The sequence below is a fragment of the Tenrec ecaudatus genome, chromosome 8 (assembly GCF_050624435.1).
Source record: "Tenrec ecaudatus isolate mTenEca1 chromosome 8, mTenEca1.hap1, whole genome shotgun sequence".
NCBI lineage: Eukaryota > Metazoa > Chordata > Mammalia > Afrosoricida > Tenrecidae > Tenrec > Tenrec ecaudatus.
The window spans coordinates 50,607,077-50,629,392 of NC_134537.1; the positions used below are offsets into that span (position 1 = coordinate 50,607,077).

Below are 22,316 nucleotides of genomic sequence, written 5' to 3' on the forward strand. Positions count from 1 at the left end.
AGAGTGTGTCTAGCAAAGAGTTCTAAGCCGTCCTCCAGGGTTGCCTGCATCCAGTGTGGCCGGGAAGCCAGGGAGTTTCTGCTTTCCCTGTGAAAGCTGCAGCCAGGGAAAGACCTTCCGCGGGCGCACTCCCTTTCCTAAAGGCTCAGAGTAAAACAGCCTAGAAAGCTGCCCTAGGGTGGCTCTGCGGTTGGGAGAAGGGAATGTAAAATAACAACCTGTGTGCCCTGATGACCAAAGGAATGACAGAGCTAAGAAGAGCTGGGGAGTGTGCCCCAGCGCTGTGATTCATCCGAAGGAAGTCCCTTCATTACATGTCAGATTGCCTGAAAGATGAGGGTGTGGACCCTATGAAGAGTTACAGTCCTGGAAACCCCGGGTAGGGTCGGCATGAGTTAGAACAGCCTCGCTGGGGGTAATACGGCTCCTCAGATACAATGTTGGTGAGACTCAATAAAGAAGGCACTGAGTGACCTTCCATTAAGTTCTCATCCTAGTGAAAGAGAGACGAAAACCAGAAAAGAGTTTGGTGACAGAGAAATAGTCACTCCCCATTGTTTGCAGAATCTGTAGTTGTGAATTCCCCTTTTCACTTAAATTTGTCATCCTGAAGTCAATGCTCATGGGACGTTTGTGCAGACATGTGCAGAGTAGTGACAAATTGGAGTCGCCTCCTCCCAGGTGAGGCCAGAGAGAGCAGCCTCTGCCATCTCGTTGGCCCGCTTGTGCTGAAAGCAAATGTCCTTCCCCACCGATGCAGGGTTAGAATGGTCTTCCTTCCTCTCGGCCGCTTAAAATGCCCCCAAGCACAGGGTTACAGTGCCAACGACTATTTATAAGGCCAAAGAGGCTGGTAGTGTGACTTAGGGAGAAAATATGTGATGGGTAAGCTTTGTTCAGTAGAAGTTATAGTGATGTTGGTCATGAGTTCAACACCAAGCAATCCATTTTAATTATTAAAAGAATGGGTTTTTAAACAAAATTGCTTGTAAACAATTTAATGGACTGATTTGCATGGTTGATAAAAAAATGTAACCAGAAGCTCCGAGCAACTTAATTCTTTATTTCTCCCAGGAGCAATAATTTGGGATTCACTAATTCAGTGTTTCTGGCCACTGTATAGAGTCAAACCATCCCGTTTCCAGATAGAATTGACTGTATACATTTATAGGACAGCATATACATATATGCTATAGTATAACCACATTTTCCACACACTTACTCTTGGCGATATTCTTGGAACCGCCTGTTAATTTAGAAATGAAGGATGATGTGCTATCTGAAATGATTGCAGGAAGCCCAAAGGTCTGGATTTAGTGTTAACTACAAGCACGAATGAAGAGGGCTTCAAAGTTTTTGGTTTTTCTTTTCAGTTTGTGATTATTTTCACATACCATGACTTTAAGGTTCTTAATAAGTTAGATTTTGTATCTGTTGTAGATAAAATTTATCTTGTTATTTATGTTTATTTGTGGATTGGTCTTTAAAATAGTCATAGATAATTCTTATTAAAGACATTAAAAATGTCTTCATTGGTTCTTCAAATATTATAGCACAGTGGCCAAACTAATGTGCTTGTGTTTGACAGAATTCTAAGACAGTCTTCAAAGGACCTGCCCTGGTGCACACACCCTGTAGAATCATCTCCTGTTAAGGTTCGTGAGACCCATAAGTCTGATGGGCTAACCACCTCCATGATTTTAATTCAAAACCAAGCCCACTGACCTCGAGTTGGTTCCAACTCCTAGCGACCCTATGGGACAGACTACAACTGCCTCTGTTGGTTTCCTGTAAATATTTATAGGGACAGACAGCCTCATCTTTCTCCCTTGAGTGGCTAGTGGGTTTGAACCATTGACCTTGTGGTTAACGTCACAACATCTAAGCCACAGTATTATTATGACTCCTTTTGGGGTATGGCACTCTTTTGCTACTGACTAGGGTACGTTATAAAAGACTCGTTTGGGCAGACTGGAGAAAGGGTGTTCTGCTGGCCTTCCTGGAAGAAGTAATTCCACCAGGACCCAGACATCTTAGAACTGGAACCTGAGTTCCAGGTGACAATGCAGCCTGTGGCCCTATGAGGTCATTCTAGTGAGACCCTGAGCAGAATATCTACTTAAGTCAGGTGGAAAGTCCTACCTACAGAAACAGATAACAGATGCGTTTTGTTTCAAGCTACTAAATTTATAGTACTGTATGTAGAAACATAATTTTGAAAGGACTGGAAAACTAACGCATTGCTCATGCAACAAATGATAGTTCAGCGCTATGAGCTGGTATTCAAGCTTATGTGGGAGCTTACGTTTATTCATCCAACATTTGTTGAATGCTTACTAGACTCTGGGGATCTAAAGATGAGATGGTGAATGTGAAAGTGCTTTAGGAGAAAAATCCTGTAAAATAAAATACGGCTGTGTCCCATCCTCAGCAAATACTGTACACGATTCTTTGCTGTTTCAGGCCGAGGAGGACTAACGGATGTAACCTTTCACTTTTAACTTTTCATGGTGCCCTTTGGGATTTGCAGTTCGAGACAGATGTCGGATCTGAGTTTTCCTCTTCCAAATGTTTTCTGTCAAATGTTGCATAATGAGAATGAGAACATCTGAGGTGCTTTCAGGAACTAGTAGCAGTGAGTGGTGGCAGGGGGTCTTGGGGGACTGGCCTAAAGGGCATTTTATCTGGGAAAAGCAAGGGCTAAGCAGGAAGTCTCATTCCACGGGGGAATTGAATTCAAATCATCCCCAAATCTTTCTCAAATAACCCTGGAGCCAATTATCCCTAAGAAATGACTCAGGATAAACAATGAAGCCATCTGACTCTTTGAAATGGGAGGCAAACAATAGGGAGTTAAGGGAATTGAATTTCTTACCATCTGTAGCTCATCACAATGGCTCTAGTTGATTTCCTAATCTCTTCTTCTGGGGCTGGATGTGGAGGAGAGAAGATTTAAGGCACAGACATGGGTGGTATGTGGGGCTGCTTTTATCAAGAAACAAGAGGCTGGGTACTCCTTGCCCAGCACAAAGGAGCATAATCATTTCCTCAAGGAGACCTCAACTTTGAATCTCCCCCACCCTCTGCACCCCCTCTGCCACGGGGAATTATAACACTCTCCAAGAGAGCACTTCTTGTGAAGTACTCAGTGATGAGTTGAAATCCTTTCCGGCCAGTGGTGGCTCCCATCTGCCTAACTTCCTTTGGCAATAAGCCAACCAACAAATTCTAAAGTCAGATCATAGAACTGGAATGCAATACCAAGCAATGTTGTTGTTTTCTCACAAAGCAGGTACCCTGGTTAGATCCTTCAAGGGTGGATGTTAAAGGGCTGCCAAAGTGAAATCTGGGCAGGGGCAGCTGCCAGGGAGCGGGAGCGATGGGATGGGAAGGCTGGACACAGGGGTTAAGCAGTGAACCGAAGCGTCCATCCCCCTTGCAGGAAATTCACAACTTCACCTCGGCTCACTGCCTGCTTCCACCCGTATCTCTTTCCACCCACAGCGAACCTCAGAAATGAGGGCGCATTCCCTCTTTTGTTGCCAAATGTAGTATGTTCTTTTTTTCCTCAATATGTTTTGATAAAATGAGAAAGAGCCTCTGAAGGTGGCCCTGGCAACTACTGCCTCATCCCCGTTGACCACGGGCAGGCACAAGAGGGCAGCAGAGAGAAAGGAGGAAAGGCCAGGAGTGATTATCTAGAGGAGGGAGGGGATGGGGGGGGGAGGGTGAGGGTGGGCAAGAGAGTCCCTTCAGAGTCTTTCTACAGGGTCCTGGATCTGCACGAACATGTCTAAGGTAACAAAACTGTCGATGTTGTCTACTTCGTGAAATGCAGTTGCCAGACCCCTGCGTTTCCTATTCTCCCATTATGTGGAATTGAAATGTATCATCAGAGAACTCTGTGAGTAAAAAACAACTTAAAGTCCTTCCAGTGTCTTCTGTATCCATGTGGGCCCTTTCGGAAGGTTGACCAAGGACTTAATCAGCCCAGGGTGCCTGGCCAGGTGCTCTGATATGCCACAGATAAATGTTGCCTGCCTTGAAGACATCCTGAGTCCAGTGGGGACTAATAGAGTGTAATGTCAGCAAATTGATTCAATAGGGCACCATAGAGGAGGGTGACACGCTACTCTTGGAGAGAAGTTGGGAGGTTTCCCCCAGTGGGCAACAGGAGCAGAATCTCAAAGATGAAAGCTAGAGCAGGGTTTAAAAGAGCAACCGATGGATGAAGTCAGCTTGCCTGGGTTTGACCGCTGCCTGCGTCTTTGGTAAATGGTATGCCCCTGGGCAGTCAAAGTCTCACTCCCATCCAGTCCACGCAGATTCACAGGGACCCTAAAGGAGGGGGTGTGAGTTTCTCAGGCTGTTTGCAGGAGTGGGGAGCTCCGCCTTCCTCCTGTGAGGCAGCTGGTGGCTTCGAATTGCTCATCTTTGGAGGGCAGCCTAATGCTCAGCCCCTAGGCCACCAGGGCTCCTGATGCCCTTGGGCAAAGGACTTAAATTTACTTTGGACCCAATTTCCTAATCTTTAAAATAGGAATCATGTAATATTATTTCATCGGGTTCGCATGGCTATCAAAGGTTGATCCATGCAGAATCCTGGTTAGCACCCAGGAAGCGAGCGCCACTCTGATTTTGCAGAATGAGACATCTCAGAAGTGGAGGGATGAAGGAGAAAAGGCCATCGGGAGGTCCACGGAAGGCACAGAGGTGTGGAATATTTCAGTAGCTCGGAATGGCTAGCTAATAGGGTCTGGGAGCAGATACTGGAGAAAGAAGCAGGGCCAGGTCAAGGAGAAATGTGTACACATCTTGAGAATGTGGACTTTATTATTCAGTGGACTCCTCTTATCTCCCCTGACCGTTTACACCATCCTGGACCTCACACTCACTCATTTGAATCATTCTACTACCAACATAAGGTGCCCTCGTGGCACAGGAACCTCACACGGAACTGCTAGCCCCAAGGTCAGCAGTTCAAAGCACCAACTCTTCTAGGGAGAAAGATGAGACTATCTCTCTCTGTAAAGTTTCACAGTCTTAGAAAACCAAGGGGGCAGTTCTGCCCTGTCCTATAGGGTCACCGTGGCTTGGAAATGACCCGAAGGCAGTAACTTTGGTTTGGGGTTTGGCGACCCCCTTCCTCAGTGTCCTCACTCCTTGCCCCTCTACACATGCCCTCAGCGAGTCCCTGACACTGAAATGGGCAGCTTCTCTCTCTTTGCCATTCTCAGATGGCACATTGTACCCAGTGCATGGCTTAGTACATACTAAGACTCAGGCAGTGCTCAGTAATTTGTATAGGACCTGTCTTATGTATTATGCCTGGAGCCCTGGTGGTATAGTGGCTACACATTGGGCTACAATTTGCATGGTTGGCAGTTCAAAACCACCAGCAGCTTCTTGGGAGAAAGACTGGGCTTTCTACTCCTGTCAACAGTTATAGTCTTGGAAACCCACAGGGGCCTGGACGTCAGCATTGACTGGATGGAAGCCAATGGATGGAATCGTCCTGTCGATTCCCCCTGGCTAAGACCCTAGCACCCCCTCGGCTGAGGTACATTTCTCTGGCCTGTACCTCAGCATAATATAAAGTAAGTATTTTCTATAATGACATCTAGATATTATTATAGAATTATCTTAGTAATTCTTCCTTTCTGGGCTTTTTGATTTGCTTCCAGGTGTTGATCTTACTTCTCAGAAAAAAAATGTCTTTTTATGTCTGACCCTGAAAATCTCAAGTTAGTTGCATCTGCAGTTACAATATTAGATCCAAACATAAGATAATAGGTACCTGGATGAGCCCTGGGGACCCGGAGGGCTCTCCTAGTCCTGCAGATCTGCCCTTTCTGGAAGCTCAACCTTGCTGCTGCCTCCGTATGAATGCCCTGGCTGAGGTGCTGATAATAGGTTGACCTTCACAATTGTGGATGTGAAGAAACCCTCTTGTGGGAATAATCATTACATCTCCAATATGCCAGAAAATCAGGAATGATTTTTATCCCAAGAGCATGGGTTTTCAAAATGTGACATCTAGAATCTTTTTATTCTTTAGATTTCAGTGGCATATCTCAATGGAAGGCTTTCTCTGGTTTATGTGAAAAAGCATCTGGTTAGGAATGACTTATTTTTCATGTTAAACACTGCTCTTCTAGAAAAGGCCAGGCCAATCTCAAAGATAAAGTAAAACATTTAACAACATTTTCCGTATTTGCTGTGTCTTCATTTCGCCCCAACCAGCTATATATATATATCCTGGAAAGAAATATTCTTTCTCAATCCCTTAAATATATAATGGGCTACATAGTTCAAGGACTCTGAGATGAAAGGGAAGCTATTTTACAAGTGGGAGGGTGTGGATGCTCAGATGTGGGTCAGTGAGAGACAGCATCACTTTGGGGATTAGAATCGTGCAGTGAGGGCTACCTCTTTGAAAGGGGCGTTTGCGTGAGCGGCTTGGTGCACAGTGAGGACCCAGGAGCCACAGGAAACGAGCCTCTGTCCAGCTGCATTCATGTTGGACACTCTAGGAAACAGTTCTTGAATCATGTAATTAGGTTCTCACAATTTAGAAGCAAGTGGAAAATGTTACTTTGGGGGATTTCTATTTCAGTCTGTTTTTTTCCCGCAGATTCTGAAAGTTGCTTTGTTTTCAGTCTATAAAACATGACAGGGGCCACAGAGTCTAAAGTACAGAGTAATGGTCTTCTGGGGAGACTCATTTTCCCACACGCCTTAAGGGCTTGGGAAAAGGGCTAGGTCAAGGGCATTCAGAAAAAGGAAAATGTTTTAGCTTTTATTTATTTATTCCACTTACGCTCGTACACTCAGCTACATTCTTGCCCAGGATTCATAGCACCGCCTTACCAGAAAGAAAAAATGCTTGCCTACCTAGTAAAGTAAGTGGAATTTTGCCAAAGACAGACCACGGGTCAACTTTTCCCAAAGGTCCTACTACTGAGCACTTTGACCCAAGTTCCCTTGACCTTCTGTTTCTACTTCGCACACACAGACGGACAGACAGACAGACCGAGGAGTTTGGAGCCTTTCCTCAATGTGTCAGAAGCAAATGCCTGCAAACACCCCCCATTTCCTTCTCAGTGAGGACAAAGAGCAGCGAGTTCTGCCGGTGCTCCAGGAAGCTTTTCGAAGAAAAGCACGTCTCAATGTCTGCTCACAGCTCTGCCAACCAAAAAATGACACATGGCATGAACTCAATCTCAGACACCGATTTTCATCTTTCCAGGTCCATTTTCCACGTGGATTCATGACAGGCATCCCTGGAGCACCACCACAGACTGGTGAGCCTTTGACGGGGAGAGACGCTCAGGGCTTGTGGCTCTTTCTCTTGGGCTGTGTGCTTCTGTGACCTCTGCTAAGGACCCAGGACCTTGAACAGGTCTATGGTAAAGGTCTGGGCGCCTAACAAGAACGACGCCTACTCCCACAAAGTTCTCAGAAAGGGTTGTTGGCACACCATGAAGGGAGTTCAATAGAACATTTCTACACAGGAGAGTTCTTTGTGTGGTGCCTTGATTGAGTGGTGTGAACCTGTAAGTTGTGCTTGTCTTCACTAAATATGACCTTGCCCCTGAGATTCCACCAGGAGTATAAAGCTGAGTATGTGCTTTGAGCAAACGCTACACATCTCTATCAGACACCCAGATGCATTCTTGTGGAGAAAAGGAAGTTGTGAAGAGCCATGGGTCCAACAAAAGGCAGGCCTGGTCGTTAAAAACATTACAGGAGACATCAGTGCAGTCAGGAGCCCTGACTGTGCTTTGGGCTGCCAACGTCATGGTCAACAGTTCTGAACAACCAGCTGCTGCAATGGTGTTCCACTGCAGTAGAGGCAGGGGAAGTTCAGTCTTGCCTTATACGTTCACTATGAGTCAGAATTGATGTGATGGCAGTGAATTTGGGGTTTGGGTTTTTTTGGGGGGGGCGGTCATGAAAAAATTCTTTCGTTTTTAATATCTGTGTGTCAAGTAAGAGAATAAACCAAGGCATGTGGGTTGAGAATGTAAAGGCGGTGACTTTCACTTCCACATTTGGGGTGAGTCTTGGAAATCTTGGGCAGGACATGACTGTGTAGATCATTCTTCTCCGATGCTTGCTTTCTGGAACCCACCCGGCCCTAGAACTCCTCATTTTGGAACAGTGTTTAGAAGATGCAAACAACCCCCGCACCCTCAGCTGCTTACACTGAGGAATGTAGGTAAGCAAGCCTATTCAAGGAAAATGAGAAAAATCTGTATGCAGCAATATAATCTGCACAATGGATGTGGTAAACTGAGAGAGTAGATGAGAAGCTAACTCCTCCATGCTCATCATGACGGGGCTAGAGAGCCGATTCTGGTGGGGAAATCCCTCACTGTGATGAGATATAAAAGAATCTTAATACACATTCTCATGGCTGGACAGAGCCCCTCCAATAACCCCCCATAAAGGAACTCTCATAAAGGAGCTACCATATAAGATGAATCATTCATATGCTTGGCTAGTCTCTGTGCCTGGAAATTGTCTGTAGAGAGCTATCAGGTTCCATAGCTGACCCACCATAAATGTAGCAGACCCCTGGGGAGGTTTGGGGGGGTGGGGTTCATCGTCAACTAGCACTAGGTCAAGGTGCTGACCTCATTGTTGTTTATTATGTTACCCGCTTATGATATTACCTATTGAGTATGTAATATGCTAGCTATATGACGCACATGCTTTATAAAAGATCTGTAAGCCCCATTGTATATACCCGATTGGAAAATACATTCTCTCTCTCTCCTCTCTCAGTTCTGACATAGGACAAGGAGCCCCACCCAACCACCACAATCTGTCTGTCTCTCTTGAATATTTTCCACAATCTCAAAGTTGCTCCTGCAAAGTCAGGACCCGTTCGAGTGCTGGGGCCCCTCACACTAAGTAATGAACCCTCGAGACATGCAATCTTTTGTCCCTTATGTCTATAAGTAATATAATATATTATTATATGATATATAAATTCAGTCAAAGGTTTTGAAAGAGGAGAAAATGTTGTACATTGAGTAGTTTATACTTAATAAAATCAAATGTGTAATTTGATTTAAGTTTAATAAATTATAATATTATTTCATTTTGGTTTTCTGTTTATGTAAAAACAAGAGGAATGCTTGTCCTAAATGGTGAGCCGTGTACTTAGTCTTATGTAGATGCTGAACTTCTTGTATAATGAGCTTGTTTAACTTTAATTTCAAGGCATTCCTGTATATATTTAATAAAATTAATGGTTTATCATGCTTGTATTATAGTACTAAAATGTGTACACCATTATGTATATATAATATAGGTACAATATTACAAGTTTTAGAAGCGATGAAGGTTTAGGTAATGAAATGATTAAAAAAAAGGTACTTTTTGGAAGATAATTAGGCCTGAATTATTGAAAATTTAAAAATAAGCCCTTTTGTTTCTGGAAATATATACCAAAGATATGTTTTCTCAAATACATGAAGCTACATGTTTAAAGAACTCTCTTGTAGCATTCTTTGCAACATTGAGATCAAGAAAAGCAACAGTTATGGTAGGGTGTGCAATGGAACAATGGAATGATGAGACTTTCTGAGTAATCAGATGGAAAAATTATCCATCCAAGAATGAATGCATGCTTATAATTTCTAGGCTTTGGTTGGTACAAACAGAGACAATACAGTCAGCTGCAGTGATAGTTAGTTTCTGTGTCAACTTGGCTATGCCAGGATCCTCAGTAGTTTGGCAGGCAGGTCTCCCGTATAATGTGACATGTCGTAAGGTAAACAATCCCAGGATGGGGTCTGCCCTTTGTAGCAAGCAGACGTGGGAAGACTAGGCTGGAGAACATCCCCTTACTGAGATTACACTATGTTGATATCTTCTTTGGGGTGTGCCGATAGATAGATAGATAGATAGATAGATAGATAGATAGATAGATAGCTGTTTTAGATAACCAGCCCCTCTCTCTTTCTGCTAGTGTGGAATTTGCATCTGTCACACCTACTTCTGGTACTTTGAATTGAGACCCACCATATTGCCTGCTGGCTGTATAAGCCATCAGAATCTAAACATCTGACCTGCCAGCCCACCTCTGCATCCGCCAGCCTTGCGCCTCTTGTTTTGTCCGGCTGCTTCCTGCTTCCTGATTTCACAGCCCTGGAAGCTATGAGTCGGGAAAAGCTTCTGACTTAACGTTTGACTTCCAGACTTGAATCAGATTAGACCTAACCACTTCCACGACCACTTCCACTTACTTGATATCAATCAATCAATTTATCTGTGTATCGATCACCTACCTACCTATCTATCTCAATGTTTTTGCTTCTCTAGAGAGCCCAGCCTCACACAGCTGCCAGCTGGAAGGTTAACAGACTGAGTCTACCCAGAGGCAACTCAGAAGCGAGGCGGGTGACCTGCTTCTAAACACCCTGCCATTGAAACCCCACGGTGAAGCCACGGAAAGTCCTGCGGAGCCCTGTTCCACGAAGGCTCGCCTGGCGTGGCGATGCGTTTGAACGGACTTGAAAACACCCGGTTTCTTTGGTTTTTAGGAGTGAACACATATTATTCATTGTTCCAGTGACGATATCTACGCCACATTAGGCTTTATTTGTACGAAGGAAAGTAAGGGGAAGGGCACCTGCACGCATGCGCCTTGTGTCCCGACTGACGGGTTTGCTTTCATAGCCAAAGGCGACTTTTGAAAGAAGACATGTGACTGGATTATTTTTACAAAGTGAGGTAGGAGATAGGGCCGGAGAAAGGAAGTATTTTTTTTCACTTTTGAAACCCATTCATGTATTTTAATTTTCTACCTGAGCAGAAATTTTGTTTTTTCCTTTTTTGGTAATAAGAAGCAAACAAACAAAAAAGAAACAAACAACCATCCATCTTCAAAAGGATAAGGCTCAATTTCACACTCTTGGTTTCCTTATGAGCCTTTGCTTCATTCTGTTTTTGATATGCTTTAACAAATTAAATCAAGATGCATGTATGTGCTTTGTACCACACACACATGCACACATATATAATGTGTGCATATATACACCTATATATTATGAGAGAGAAGCAGAAAGAAAAAAAAATTCTGTTCATGCAAGAGCATGGCATTTGCATGGCTTAGAATATTCCTGAAGATTCTACTACATATCTTCCCCAACCTGGCTTTCTTTTCTTGATCATTTTTTTAATCACTTTATTGGGAGCTTTACAGATATCATTCGATTTCATAGTTCAGTCAACCTGATATTTATGACATTGTCACGCAGCAAGTCTAGTATAATCTCCTGTGCTGTGTCTACATATGTGTTGAACTCTTTTCCAGTGAGACCTTCTGATTTGACAAAGAAGAACCCCCCCACCCGCCACCCCCCACCCCCATTAAACAGACTTCTGGAAACAAATGCAAGCGGGTGAGAGCATCTTTTGGCAGTTTTCTGGTCCCTGTATCTTCAGGCTTGGACTCAACATGACACCGCTGGGCCAACTGCCATCCTCTGTCCTGCATGTGCTCTCCAAGGAAAGTGGCTAAATGTATGTCTATAATATTCTAATGCATTTCCTTCTGAAGAGATCTACGAATTTCTTTACATTTGTATTTTTTTAAAGGCGAGGAGGTAGTGGTACATACTTTATCTTTTCATAAACCTTAGAACTTCATGATGAAGTCTTTTCTCTTAAGCAAAGATGGATGGGGTGTGAAAAATGTGCATGCCATAACAAGCCATGCTAGGTAATTCCCAACAGAACCATCAGAACAATCCCCAAGCCAAACAACCAGTCAGTCATGTGATTACTCACCTGCGATGTGTGAGGAAACTACCGCTGACGTGTCCTGATCCATCACATCCGGGAGTGGGACATGACATACCTTCCGTCTTCACTGACTTCCAGGAGAACTGGGAGCCATTGAGGTACCCATCCTTTTGCCGTTTGGCGGCTAGGGGGCACCCCGATGCACTGCGGTGGGATGCATACTTTCCAGTTATATGACCCTGACCATCACAACCAGGAACTGGGCATCTGGATAGCAGATAGATGAGATAAACTTTACTGGGTTGCCATCATATACCTGGTAGCCTCTATAACAAAGTCAAAATAACCTGACACGAAGGAAAAAAAAGAACAATCATGCTCTACTAGCTAAGAAACACAAAGAAAGAAAAAAAAGAAAGAAAGAAAGAAAGAAAAGAAAAACAAAAAACAAAAGGAAAGAAATTACTAAAAGACACCACCTAGTGGAGCAATTAAATATTTCATCCTGGCTGAAATACTTATTCCACAGTTGAGAGAAAGCTTTTCTGGAACAAAATTTCTATGCTTTGTGAGGGATGACGGGCTCCAGCATGTGGAAAAAAAATTAGGTTGTTGCAACAAGTGAAATACACGTGTCTACTTGAAAGACAGCGCTTCGTTTTGGACAGAATAAGAGCTGTTCTGGTAGAACAAGGCAAAGTTGATGGGGAATTGTGGGGTTGTATTTTAAAAGGCTATTTCATAAACCTGTGTTTTTCTTACATGCTAGAAAACCTTATTTGGTTAGCTGCACTCACTGATGGCCAGGTAGATCAGATCTTACACGGCCGAGATATTTACTGAATGCTTCCAGAAGAGAATCCCATGGTCAGTGTTGTTGTTATTTTTTTAATGAGAGAAAAATAGAGTGAAAGTTCAATAACAAGCACGTCAATATTTTTCAGACGTCTCTGTTCTGAAGGACGGAGGACACTAAGCAAAACTAAACAGGATCACATGCATCTCAAAGAACGTAGAGAGCAATTCGACGTGGCACCCATGTGCCCGCAGTTGAGGAGTCTGCCTACGTTTGCTTGGATAGGCAGGTTTATGTTCTTTAGAATCAGTGCTACCTATTTACGTTCATACATTTTCAATCATTGCCACACTTTTTAATGAACTAGCTTTTTCCTCCCTAAAGAAATTGAGTAGGATGAAAATTTCAAAGCAGGGGCACTGTGTTTATCCTCTGATTTCCCGAGGTGCAGGCCGATGGCGTTTTGGGGATGGGGGAGCGGAATTCCCTGATTTGAGAAGCAAAAGGGATAATGTAATTCTTCCTCCACACTCTCCATGCTTGGTACAAACCTCGGTCTCAAGTCCTGTTGTTAGGCCAAGGCAGTGTATAAAATTAAATGAATTTTATAAGCCAAAATATTAGTAAGATCTTTACAGTTTCTGTTATATCATGCTATGAATCTGTCCTTCCTAGTAAATTACACTGCTTTTACTGCCAAGTGGTAGAGATAAACTTCTTGTGAAGTTGCTTACTCAGAACATTGGCTATTAGCCTAGTGTTAGATGTCATCTGTAGTTTAGACTCAATTAATTACCAGAGGTGCCTTTCTGTTTTTGATATACATTAGTGGGTAACTTTTATGTGACCTCTCAGTTGACTGGAATCTCAGAATGCTCACTAAAAATGTGGTTTCTTCTCTTTACTAATGTTGCCTTTCTTCATGTAAACTTTAAACTGCCCCAACACCAGCAGCCGTGCTGCTGTGTTTCTCGATCTCACTGGGCACTCATACCTAATAGGCTCTTGATCTTCTTTGTCTTCTTTGCTTTGTGCTATCCTGATGCCACTTTTCTTTGCTCTCGGGCAACCTGAAAGGCTAAATAAGAAAAATGTTTTCAGAAAGCAATCTGGCACTGTTAAATCCGGCAAGCTTTCTTTACAATCGATGCTGCTTTGATTTGATCTGCCCCCAAATCCTGTGTTTCTAGAGCTCTTTTGGATGCTCTGTCTCTGTGTCCTGTCAAAGCCTTTCGAGATTGTCCATTCCCTTTTCAAGAGAGAGAAGAGACTGCGGTGGACTAGGATGCCTTAAACAGATGACAAGACTCGCGGTCCATTTGTAGGAATAGAAGCCTTCAGGCATCGTCGGAAAAGAGGCCGGAGGAAGTTTTGTTGTGATCGACAGATCGAGGGACTGACAGATTTAAAGATAGATGATAGAGAGAAGAAACACAGGGAAAGGAGACACGAAGGATGGACACATCCACACAACAAGGGCACTGTTGACAAGAAAACATGAACTTCCCTGTTCCCTTTCTTAGTGACTTGGTTTCTTATAGCCAGCTGGCCAACTCCTTCCATCTCATAAGCTTCTAATATGGGAGGGACAGGACATTCTGATATATAGGATGTGCTTACATTTGGTTATACAAAGAATGTACAATAAAAATGGAATATGCTCAAGTTAATTAAAAATTTTTTGAATATGGGTCCTCACACTTACTTAGAAGAAAAATTCTCTATAGAACAGAATAATATGTATGCCAAAGATGAGAATATCTATCATAAGGAGAGTAGATCAAATTACAAAGAATTAAAGAACTGGGGATTAGAAAAGATAAAGAAATCACACCACATACTACGGTGCTCTGCGGTAGTTTAGAAGCGGACACAGGCCTACTGACCACATGGTTATGTTCCAGGGAGCGTAGAGGCTTGTAATACATTTTCCTCATTTCTTTCTTGTGAGTTGTGATATCTTTTTAAAGAAGTTCAAGGCCACTGTGACTCGTGGGAACTCCATGGGTGTCAGAGTAGAACTGTTTCCCATAGGGTTTTCAATGGCTGTGATCTTTCAGAAACAGAACTCTAGGTCCGTATTCCAAGATGTGTCTCGGATTCAAACTATCAACTTTTAGTCTGTGACCATTTAACCATTTGCATCATCCAGCGAATCCTTATTTGACCTAAGCTCAGTGCTAGGAGATCATTTCTGACTGACAGGGACCCTGTAAGACAGTGGGTTTCCTAGGCTATAAATCTTTATGGGAGCAGAAAGCCTCATTTTCTCACAAGAGTGGCTGGTGGGTTTGAATTGCTGATCTTACAGTTAACAATCGAACTGGTAGCCTACTACATCACCCGGGCTCCTAAAGACTGACGTGACATTCCCCCCTTAATCAGGCTACAGCTACTCCTTTTCTCCCCTGTGCTAGTCGGCTGACTTCTCGCAGCTTTAAACCAGCTATCTTACATGCAGCTTGGTGGACGGGAGAGGGTCTCTCATTTTCCTGGGACGAAGCATGTTTATCTGGGGCTTGTCATGTAGTGTGCTGGACCCTGAGTTGCCCGCTGAGCTTTGGGTGCTGTGGACACGTGCTGTCCTTTCCATCTGCTTTCCTCCATCGCGTCGCCATTTCAATGCTCACAGCTCCTGAAGCACGGTCAACACCCTGCTGTCCTCCACCCTGGGCTATCTTTCGTTTACAAAAAGCTCAGATGCACTTGAATTTGCTGCCTCCTGCTACTTTTACTTTTCATTCTGATTTCACAATGGAAAAAAATTTAAAAAGAGAGGTATTTCTACTTCCTGCATGTTCTTTTCACTTCCTATCGAATCCTCAGCTGATTGTGCCCTTTGTAATCTGGCTGCGACCCATCTATCCATCCTGCTTTTCCAGGGTCATCTTGACATTGAGGTCAATGAATGCTCTTCAATCTTTGTGGAACTTGACCATCTGCAGCTCCTAGGACTGTTGCTTCTAAAACTAGTCTCTACATTTCCCTTGCGTGATTCTTGGCTCTCCCAGATGTTCCTTCATTGCATTGGCAGCCAGCTCTCGCTCTGCAGTGTTCACAGGTGTCCTGGGGGTGGGGTGCGCTGGTAGGCTTTGTTTCTCACTCTCTGTTGTTTCCTGCAGAAGCCCATCTAGCCCTGTCTCTGAAGCTTTATGTTGATAGCTTCTAGATCCAGTTTTCTAATTCAGACTAAAATGTAAACCCATGCATGCTATTGACCATTGAGCATATCTATTTGGATATCCCAATGACTACTTAAACTCATATTGTAGACTGACCTTGTCAATGCAAACCTATCTCCAATTAGTGAATGACCACTAATATCATTTTCCGTCTGGGTTCGACATGGGCTTCATGTTTACTGGCTCTCTTGTCCTCACTTCTCACACAACCTGTTAACTCTATGGCTGCTCTCCAGCACCCATTTCCACCAACATGACACCATGACAGCTGGGACAGCTGGAATCGATGGACTGCCTTGGTTTTTTTGGGTGTCCTCAATTGTCTGCCTTGCCATGGTTTGACCTTACCACTTCTATTTCTCTTTATTTGTGAAAATATTTGAATATTCCTTTGATGGTAGGCTTCCATCTTGCACAGATTCTGGCTCTTGCAAGTTTTACTGTATTAGATCAGACGAATATTGATTCTGAACTGGTATTGATTTTGAAAGGGCAATTCATTGAAACAATGCATTAATGCAGTCGCTGTTTAAAATCATCCAGTGATTCTTTACTTCCTTTAATATCAATAAAAATTCCTTCACATGGCTTTTAGGACTTGGCATTGTCTGGCCCCATCCACAATCTCAACTCATCATCAGCCTTTTTACAACCTGCCACACTTTCTTTCACCTTCAGCTCTTGCATGGGCAGTTCCTCCCACCCTGCCGTCAGAGCCCTCCTTGCTCTGCTTATTCATCTCTATGCAATTGACCTCAACCTAGAGGTCCCTCCCTTTAAGGAAGCTTCCTGGGCTATTCCATGACTAATTCTGGGTGCTCTCATCTCAAAAACTCACTGCCATTGAACTGATTCCAACTCATAGGGATCCTATAGAACTAAGTAGAACTGCTTCTTTGGATTTATGAGAACGTCAATCGATATGGGAACAGAGAGCCTCTTCTTTCTCCGGTAGAGCAGTTGGCAGATTCAAATTGCTGACCTTGTAGTTATAAGTCCAATGTATAACCTACTACAGGACCAGGGCTTCTTTTGAGTTTTCATAGGACATGTGGGTAAGTAAGTGGACTACTGCAATACAGTATGCGTAACTTCAAAATTTGGGCAAAGTTACTCAAGTTGTAGTGAAATAGCCCATTCACATACACGTATGCCCCTCTAAGTTAGCAGTTCAGAGAGAATATATACACTTCACCTTTGTCTCCCAATACTAGTCCAGTGCCTTGCACTGAGTAGGTAATATTTAAATATTTGTCCAATGAATGAACTGATGACTAAAGATGAGAGGAACTAGTGGGAGATTTGTAGAATCCAACTTCCTGCTTTTCCCTCAGACTAAGACCGTGATTGTAGGAAAGAGAAGTCACCCTCCCACCGCTGCAAACACAGAAAGTCTGGCCTCCTTCTTTCTCTCTTTTTCCCTTCTGTATTTCCAATGAAATTAGAAATGAAGTGCAGCTCTCATCAAGCCTGAAACCTGGACAGGGGATAAAAGAGAACAAAGCCAAAACAAAGCAGGACAAATACACGGCAGAGTCACATGTAGGCATAGCCCGGGTCCTAATCCCAACTATGACCTTGGCGGCTCCTGAGGATGAAACAAGAGGACTGGGCTAGAATCATGGAACACCTTTTCTCATGTTACTAATTCCAGGTCCTGCTGTCTACTTTTCTAAAAAGTCGATCTCTGGGAGGTCCCTGCCATTGTTTGTCAGCTCCCCGTACTGGCCACACTGTGCACACGAGAAGACTGGGCCTATTGGGGCTGGAAGTTGGGGCTGCCCTTCTTATGACCTCATGTTCTCCTTTGCTCACTTTCATCTCTTGTTTCTCCAAAAGGAATCCTTTGCCTGCTTTTTAAAAGCTTGTTTTTGGCAGCATTTAGTTTCTTCGCTGATCTAGGGATGTCCATGGGGCCTAGTTTTCATGGACACCATTTTAATGTTTCCACCACACGTCTGTCAGTTTGCCGTAATGTTTTAGAGACTGCTGTGATTCTGGAAGAAATCTCACTGGTATTTCAAATGTCAGCAGGGTCACTCCAAGTGAACTGGTTTCAGCAGAGCGTCTAGACTAAGCACAGACTAGGAAAGGCATAGGCTGTCCACTTCAGAGTCATTAGCCGCTGCAAACCTTACAGAGAGCGGAGCACTGTCAGATTCTGAAAACCTCATGATCAGTAGCAGGTCATTGTCAGAGATGCTGCCAGAAGATGAGTCCCTCAATTTGGAAGGCACTCAAAATATGACACAGGATGAGCTGCCTTCTTGAAATAGAGTTGTCCATACTGATGTGGATGCAGGAAAGCTTTCAGGGTCTTCACTCACTGGTGGGCACAGCTTAAAATCTGCAAATATCTATTAAGAGTTGGAGTTTGCAATGTACTCAGTATGAATATAGGAAATTGGAAAATGTCAAAAATGAAACAGAATACATAAAGATTGACATCCTAGATGTTAGTGAGCTAAAATGGACTGGCGTAGGCTATTATGAATCAGGCAGTTACGTAGTTTACTATGCTGGGAAAGGTACGCTTAAGAGACATGATGTTGCATTCATCATCAAAAAGGACATTTCACCATCTATCTTAAAGAACAATGCTGTCTTTGATAGTATAATATCTCTCTGCATACAGGGAAGTCCAATCATTATAAGAATTATTCAAATTTATGCATGAATGGATAAAGCTAATGATGCAGAAATTTAAAAATTCTACCAACATCATCAGTCTGAAATTGATCAAATGTGGAATCAAGATGCATTGGTAATTACTGTTCATCAGAATGTAAAAGTTGGAAACAAAGAGGAAGGGACAGTATGTGGAAAATATGGTCTTAGTGAAAGAAACAAAGGTAGAGAGTACATGACAGAATTTTGCAAGAACAATGAGTTGTTTGTAGCAAATGCCTTTTTACAACAACACAAAAGGAGAGAACACAAGTGGACTTCTCCAGATGAAATACACAACTCCATATCTGTGGCAAGAGATGATGGAGAAATGCGATATCAGCTGCTAAACCAGTCCAGGCACAGACTGGGAAACAGATCATCAATTACTCATAGGTAATTTCAGGTTGAAGCTGAAGAAAATTAAAACAAGTCCAAGAGACCCAAAATATGACCTTCAGTCTAACCCACCTGAATTTTGAGAACATTTCAAGAACTGATCTGAAACACCGAACACTAATGACAGAAGACTTCTTGACCTGTGGGATGGTATCCAAACGATCACCCATGATGAAATATTCAGAACCTGGAATGCATGTAGGATATTGGAAAGCAAAAGGTCATTAAAAAGACAAAGAAAGAAAGAAAAAATCAAAGTGGATGTCAGAAGAAAATCTGAAACTTGCTCTTAATCATCAAGTAGCCAAGGAAAATGGAAGAAATGATGAAGAAAAAGAGCCGAGCACAAAATTTCCAGTGGAGTTTGAGAAGACAGGGTCCAATATTATAATGCAATGTGCAAAGACCTAGAGATAGAAAGCCCAAAAGGAAGAACACACGCAGCATTACCTGCAACTAAAGAAATAAAGAAAAATGTAAGCCTCGAGTTGCAATAATTGAAGATTCTATGGGAAAACTATTGAATGATGTAGCAAGCATCAAAAGAAAATTGAAAGAATACACAGTCACTGTACTAAGAAAAACTCGTCAGCGTTCAACCATTTTAAGTATGATTAAAACTGATGCTACTGAAGGAAGAACTTCAAGCTGCACTGAAGGTATCAGCCAAAAACAAGGCTCCAGGAATGGAAGGAATATCAATTAAAATGTTTCAACCAGCTGATGAAACACTGGAAGCACTCACTCATCTATGCCAAGACATTTGGAAGATAGCTACCTATCGAGCTAGTTGACTGGAAGAGATATGCATTTGTACCTATTCCAAAGAAATTAATATCACATACAAGTAAGGTTGTGCCGAAGATGGTTTAACAGATGGTTGCATCGGTATGTTGACATGTACTGCCGGTAATTCAGGCTGAATTTAGAAGAGGACATGGTATCAGGGAGACCACTGCTGAGTTCAGGCGGATCACAGCTGAAGGCAGAGAACACCAGGGACTTGTTTCCATGTGTTATTGTCTATGCAGAGACATTCTACTGTGTGGAGAGGCCTGCGAAGAATGGGACTTCCAGAACACTCACTTGCTCTCCTGGGGAACCTGTCTGTGGATGATGGGCCTGTGCTACTCTTTGTTTCACCTAACTCTTTCTTGGCTCTCCTTCCCCTCCTGTTTCCTCTAAAGGAGGCCTTCCTTGCTTTCTTTGACTTCTTTTTGGCAACATTTAATTTCTCCAAGGATCCAGAGAGATTCACCGGACCGTGTTTTTCATAAACAGCATTAAAAAAAAAATCATTTCATTGGAGGCTCACACTCCTCACGTCTGGCTGATTTGCATGTTTGATGGTAACAAAACTACTTTCTCCCTAAACCAAGTCAGCACTAAAACACGCTGAATGAGAGAACTAAGAAATACTCTGCATTTTAAAAGTCTCCTTTCGGCACAAGTCCTGGAAATGAAATTCCACCCCTTGGTATTTTCTCCAGAATGGAGATTCTCTGCAGAATTACTATGCAAGGGCAGTGATCTGATCAAGCATCATTGCAAAGGAAAGTAGCATTAAATGCTAGAAAGAATTTGAGAGCGCCTATCAGATGGACACACGGAAATTTCCATTCTAATTAGCTGTGTAGATGACTTGGGTCAGTCATCTAACTTTACTTCACTTTAGGTTTGTCATCTATATAGCAGGTGAATCTGACCTACATCAAGACTTTATTAAAACAAAAACACCTTAAACATGCAAAGTGGTTGGCAAAGTGAAGGTTCTTGGTGAAGGTGCTCAATAATATTTGACCCTGACTTTTGCCTTTTTTTCTGTATTACAGTTAAAATTTGAACACAACACAGCCAAAGAAAATGATTAAATCCAGTTTCTGCCTTTGATTTTGAGCAACGTGTATGGAAACGCGTTCGGCATGACCGCCCCTTCATTACGGGACTCCGAGCTGCACCGCGGCATCTCTGCTTGAGGCTGAGTTGAAAATCTAGATTCCTAGCATTCAGCTCCATGGCGCAGAAAGCAGTTACTGCTGAAGCCCCATCTTTCGTTAAAGGAGGTGCTATTCTGGAGCACGGAAGTTTCCTAGTTCTGTTGGGAATAGCGCTGGTCTTTCTGGCAGAGAGCAGTTGCATGAGGCCGTGGGTGGGGGCAAGGGGACCTTCTCATTCCTGAGAGTCCTTTCTTCACATGGGTGGCATCCTGTCAGTTTTACACATCTCATCCGAAAGGTGACAGCACTGCCACCAGTTGTCCTGTTTCATTTTCAAGGAATGGTTACCTGTGCTGCTTTTGTAAGTGAGAGAGAATTGGGTAATTTTCAAATTAAACAATATAAAGATCTTTTTAAAAAGTATTGTTATTTCCTTTTCATTCCCACTATTTTTTCCATGAGCTCAAAGCACAAGTATGGATGACTTTAAACTGTGATTTCGACTCTCACCCTTTCTCCTTTGCGGTACTGAACAGGGTTTAGTTTCACTCTGTCTGCGAGGCTTCGTCTTCCTCTGGTTTTTATTCAAAGAATGGCCTCATCACTCCCTCCTTTGCCCAATTTTGGAACCTCAGACGCTCCAGTGACTATCTCAGTGGGCCTCACTGACCTCTCCCAGTCGCTCTTGGTATGCATGCTTCACCTGGTCTCCAGCAAGGCTCTTACTGTTTGTTACCTGGCCAATATGATTTCAGAGTCCACGCTTCTACCAACAATACCTTTTACAGATATGACAAATCTAGTCCTATCACTGTCTTACTTGAAAAAGTCATGGATGATTAAACGTTGCCATCAGTTATTTAACAAGACTCGTAAAAGGAAGTTTATAACTAAAGTGAATTTTAAAGTGAAGTTTTCCGTTTGTCCCATGGACTTATTTTTCTTTGTATAATACTTGCTCGAATGCTGTCTCATTGCTTAGAACAGCTGTCTTCCTCTTCCGCATCTGGAAGCACCCACCATACAAGCATAGCTCAAGTCTTACTTTCTTTTTAGTAGCCCACCTTCCTGGTCAGAATTAATACCAGCCGCATTTTTGTTCTAATCATTTTGTGTGTGTATGTATATATGATGCTCTCCCCATCCCTCACCCCCCTATTTAATGATCTACTTCTTCAAGTTAGATTAGGTTCTTAATGATCATTTGGCCTCCAGTCTCTGGGACATATGTGCTTATTAAATATTGACTGAATTTAATAGAGCTCTATCATTCTTGACTGACATATGGGATTGTATTTGAAATGATTGGTAATTTCCTTGATAGAAACTGTAATTTTCATAGTTCACTACCATTGATGCAGAACTCATTATATATTTGTTCCCTTGCTTGAAAGTCTATAAATATTGAAAACACTACAGATACATTTAGGTGTTTTATTTTCCTTTTCTCAATGGAATAAAAGGCTAAGGATTTGAGTACCTGGATAACTCAGGTTTTCAGAGTAAGCATGAATAATAAGCAAACTAGAAGACTTAAAGGCCAGAGATTTGAGGGGTGGGGTGGTGGGGGACACA

General features: G+C 42.8%; 1 protein-coding gene across 5 annotated transcripts in view; it reads right to left on the reverse strand.

Moving 5' to 3' along the window:
* The window catches only part of MYT1L (myelin transcription factor 1 like), a 286,534-nt gene that overhangs the window by 54,479 nt on the left and 209,739 nt on the right, over window positions 1–22,316 (reverse strand). For all 5 annotated transcript variants that reach the window (XM_075555669.1, XM_075555668.1, XM_075555667.1 and 2 more), the window contains exons 16-17: window positions 13,551–13,634; window positions 11,806–12,027 (exon numbers count right to left, since the gene is read on the reverse strand). In XM_075555669.1, the coding sequence (XP_075411784.1) occupies window positions 11,806–12,027; window positions 13,551–13,634 (306 nt within the window). The remainder of the gene's footprint in view (window positions 1–11,805; window positions 12,028–13,550; window positions 13,635–22,316) is intronic.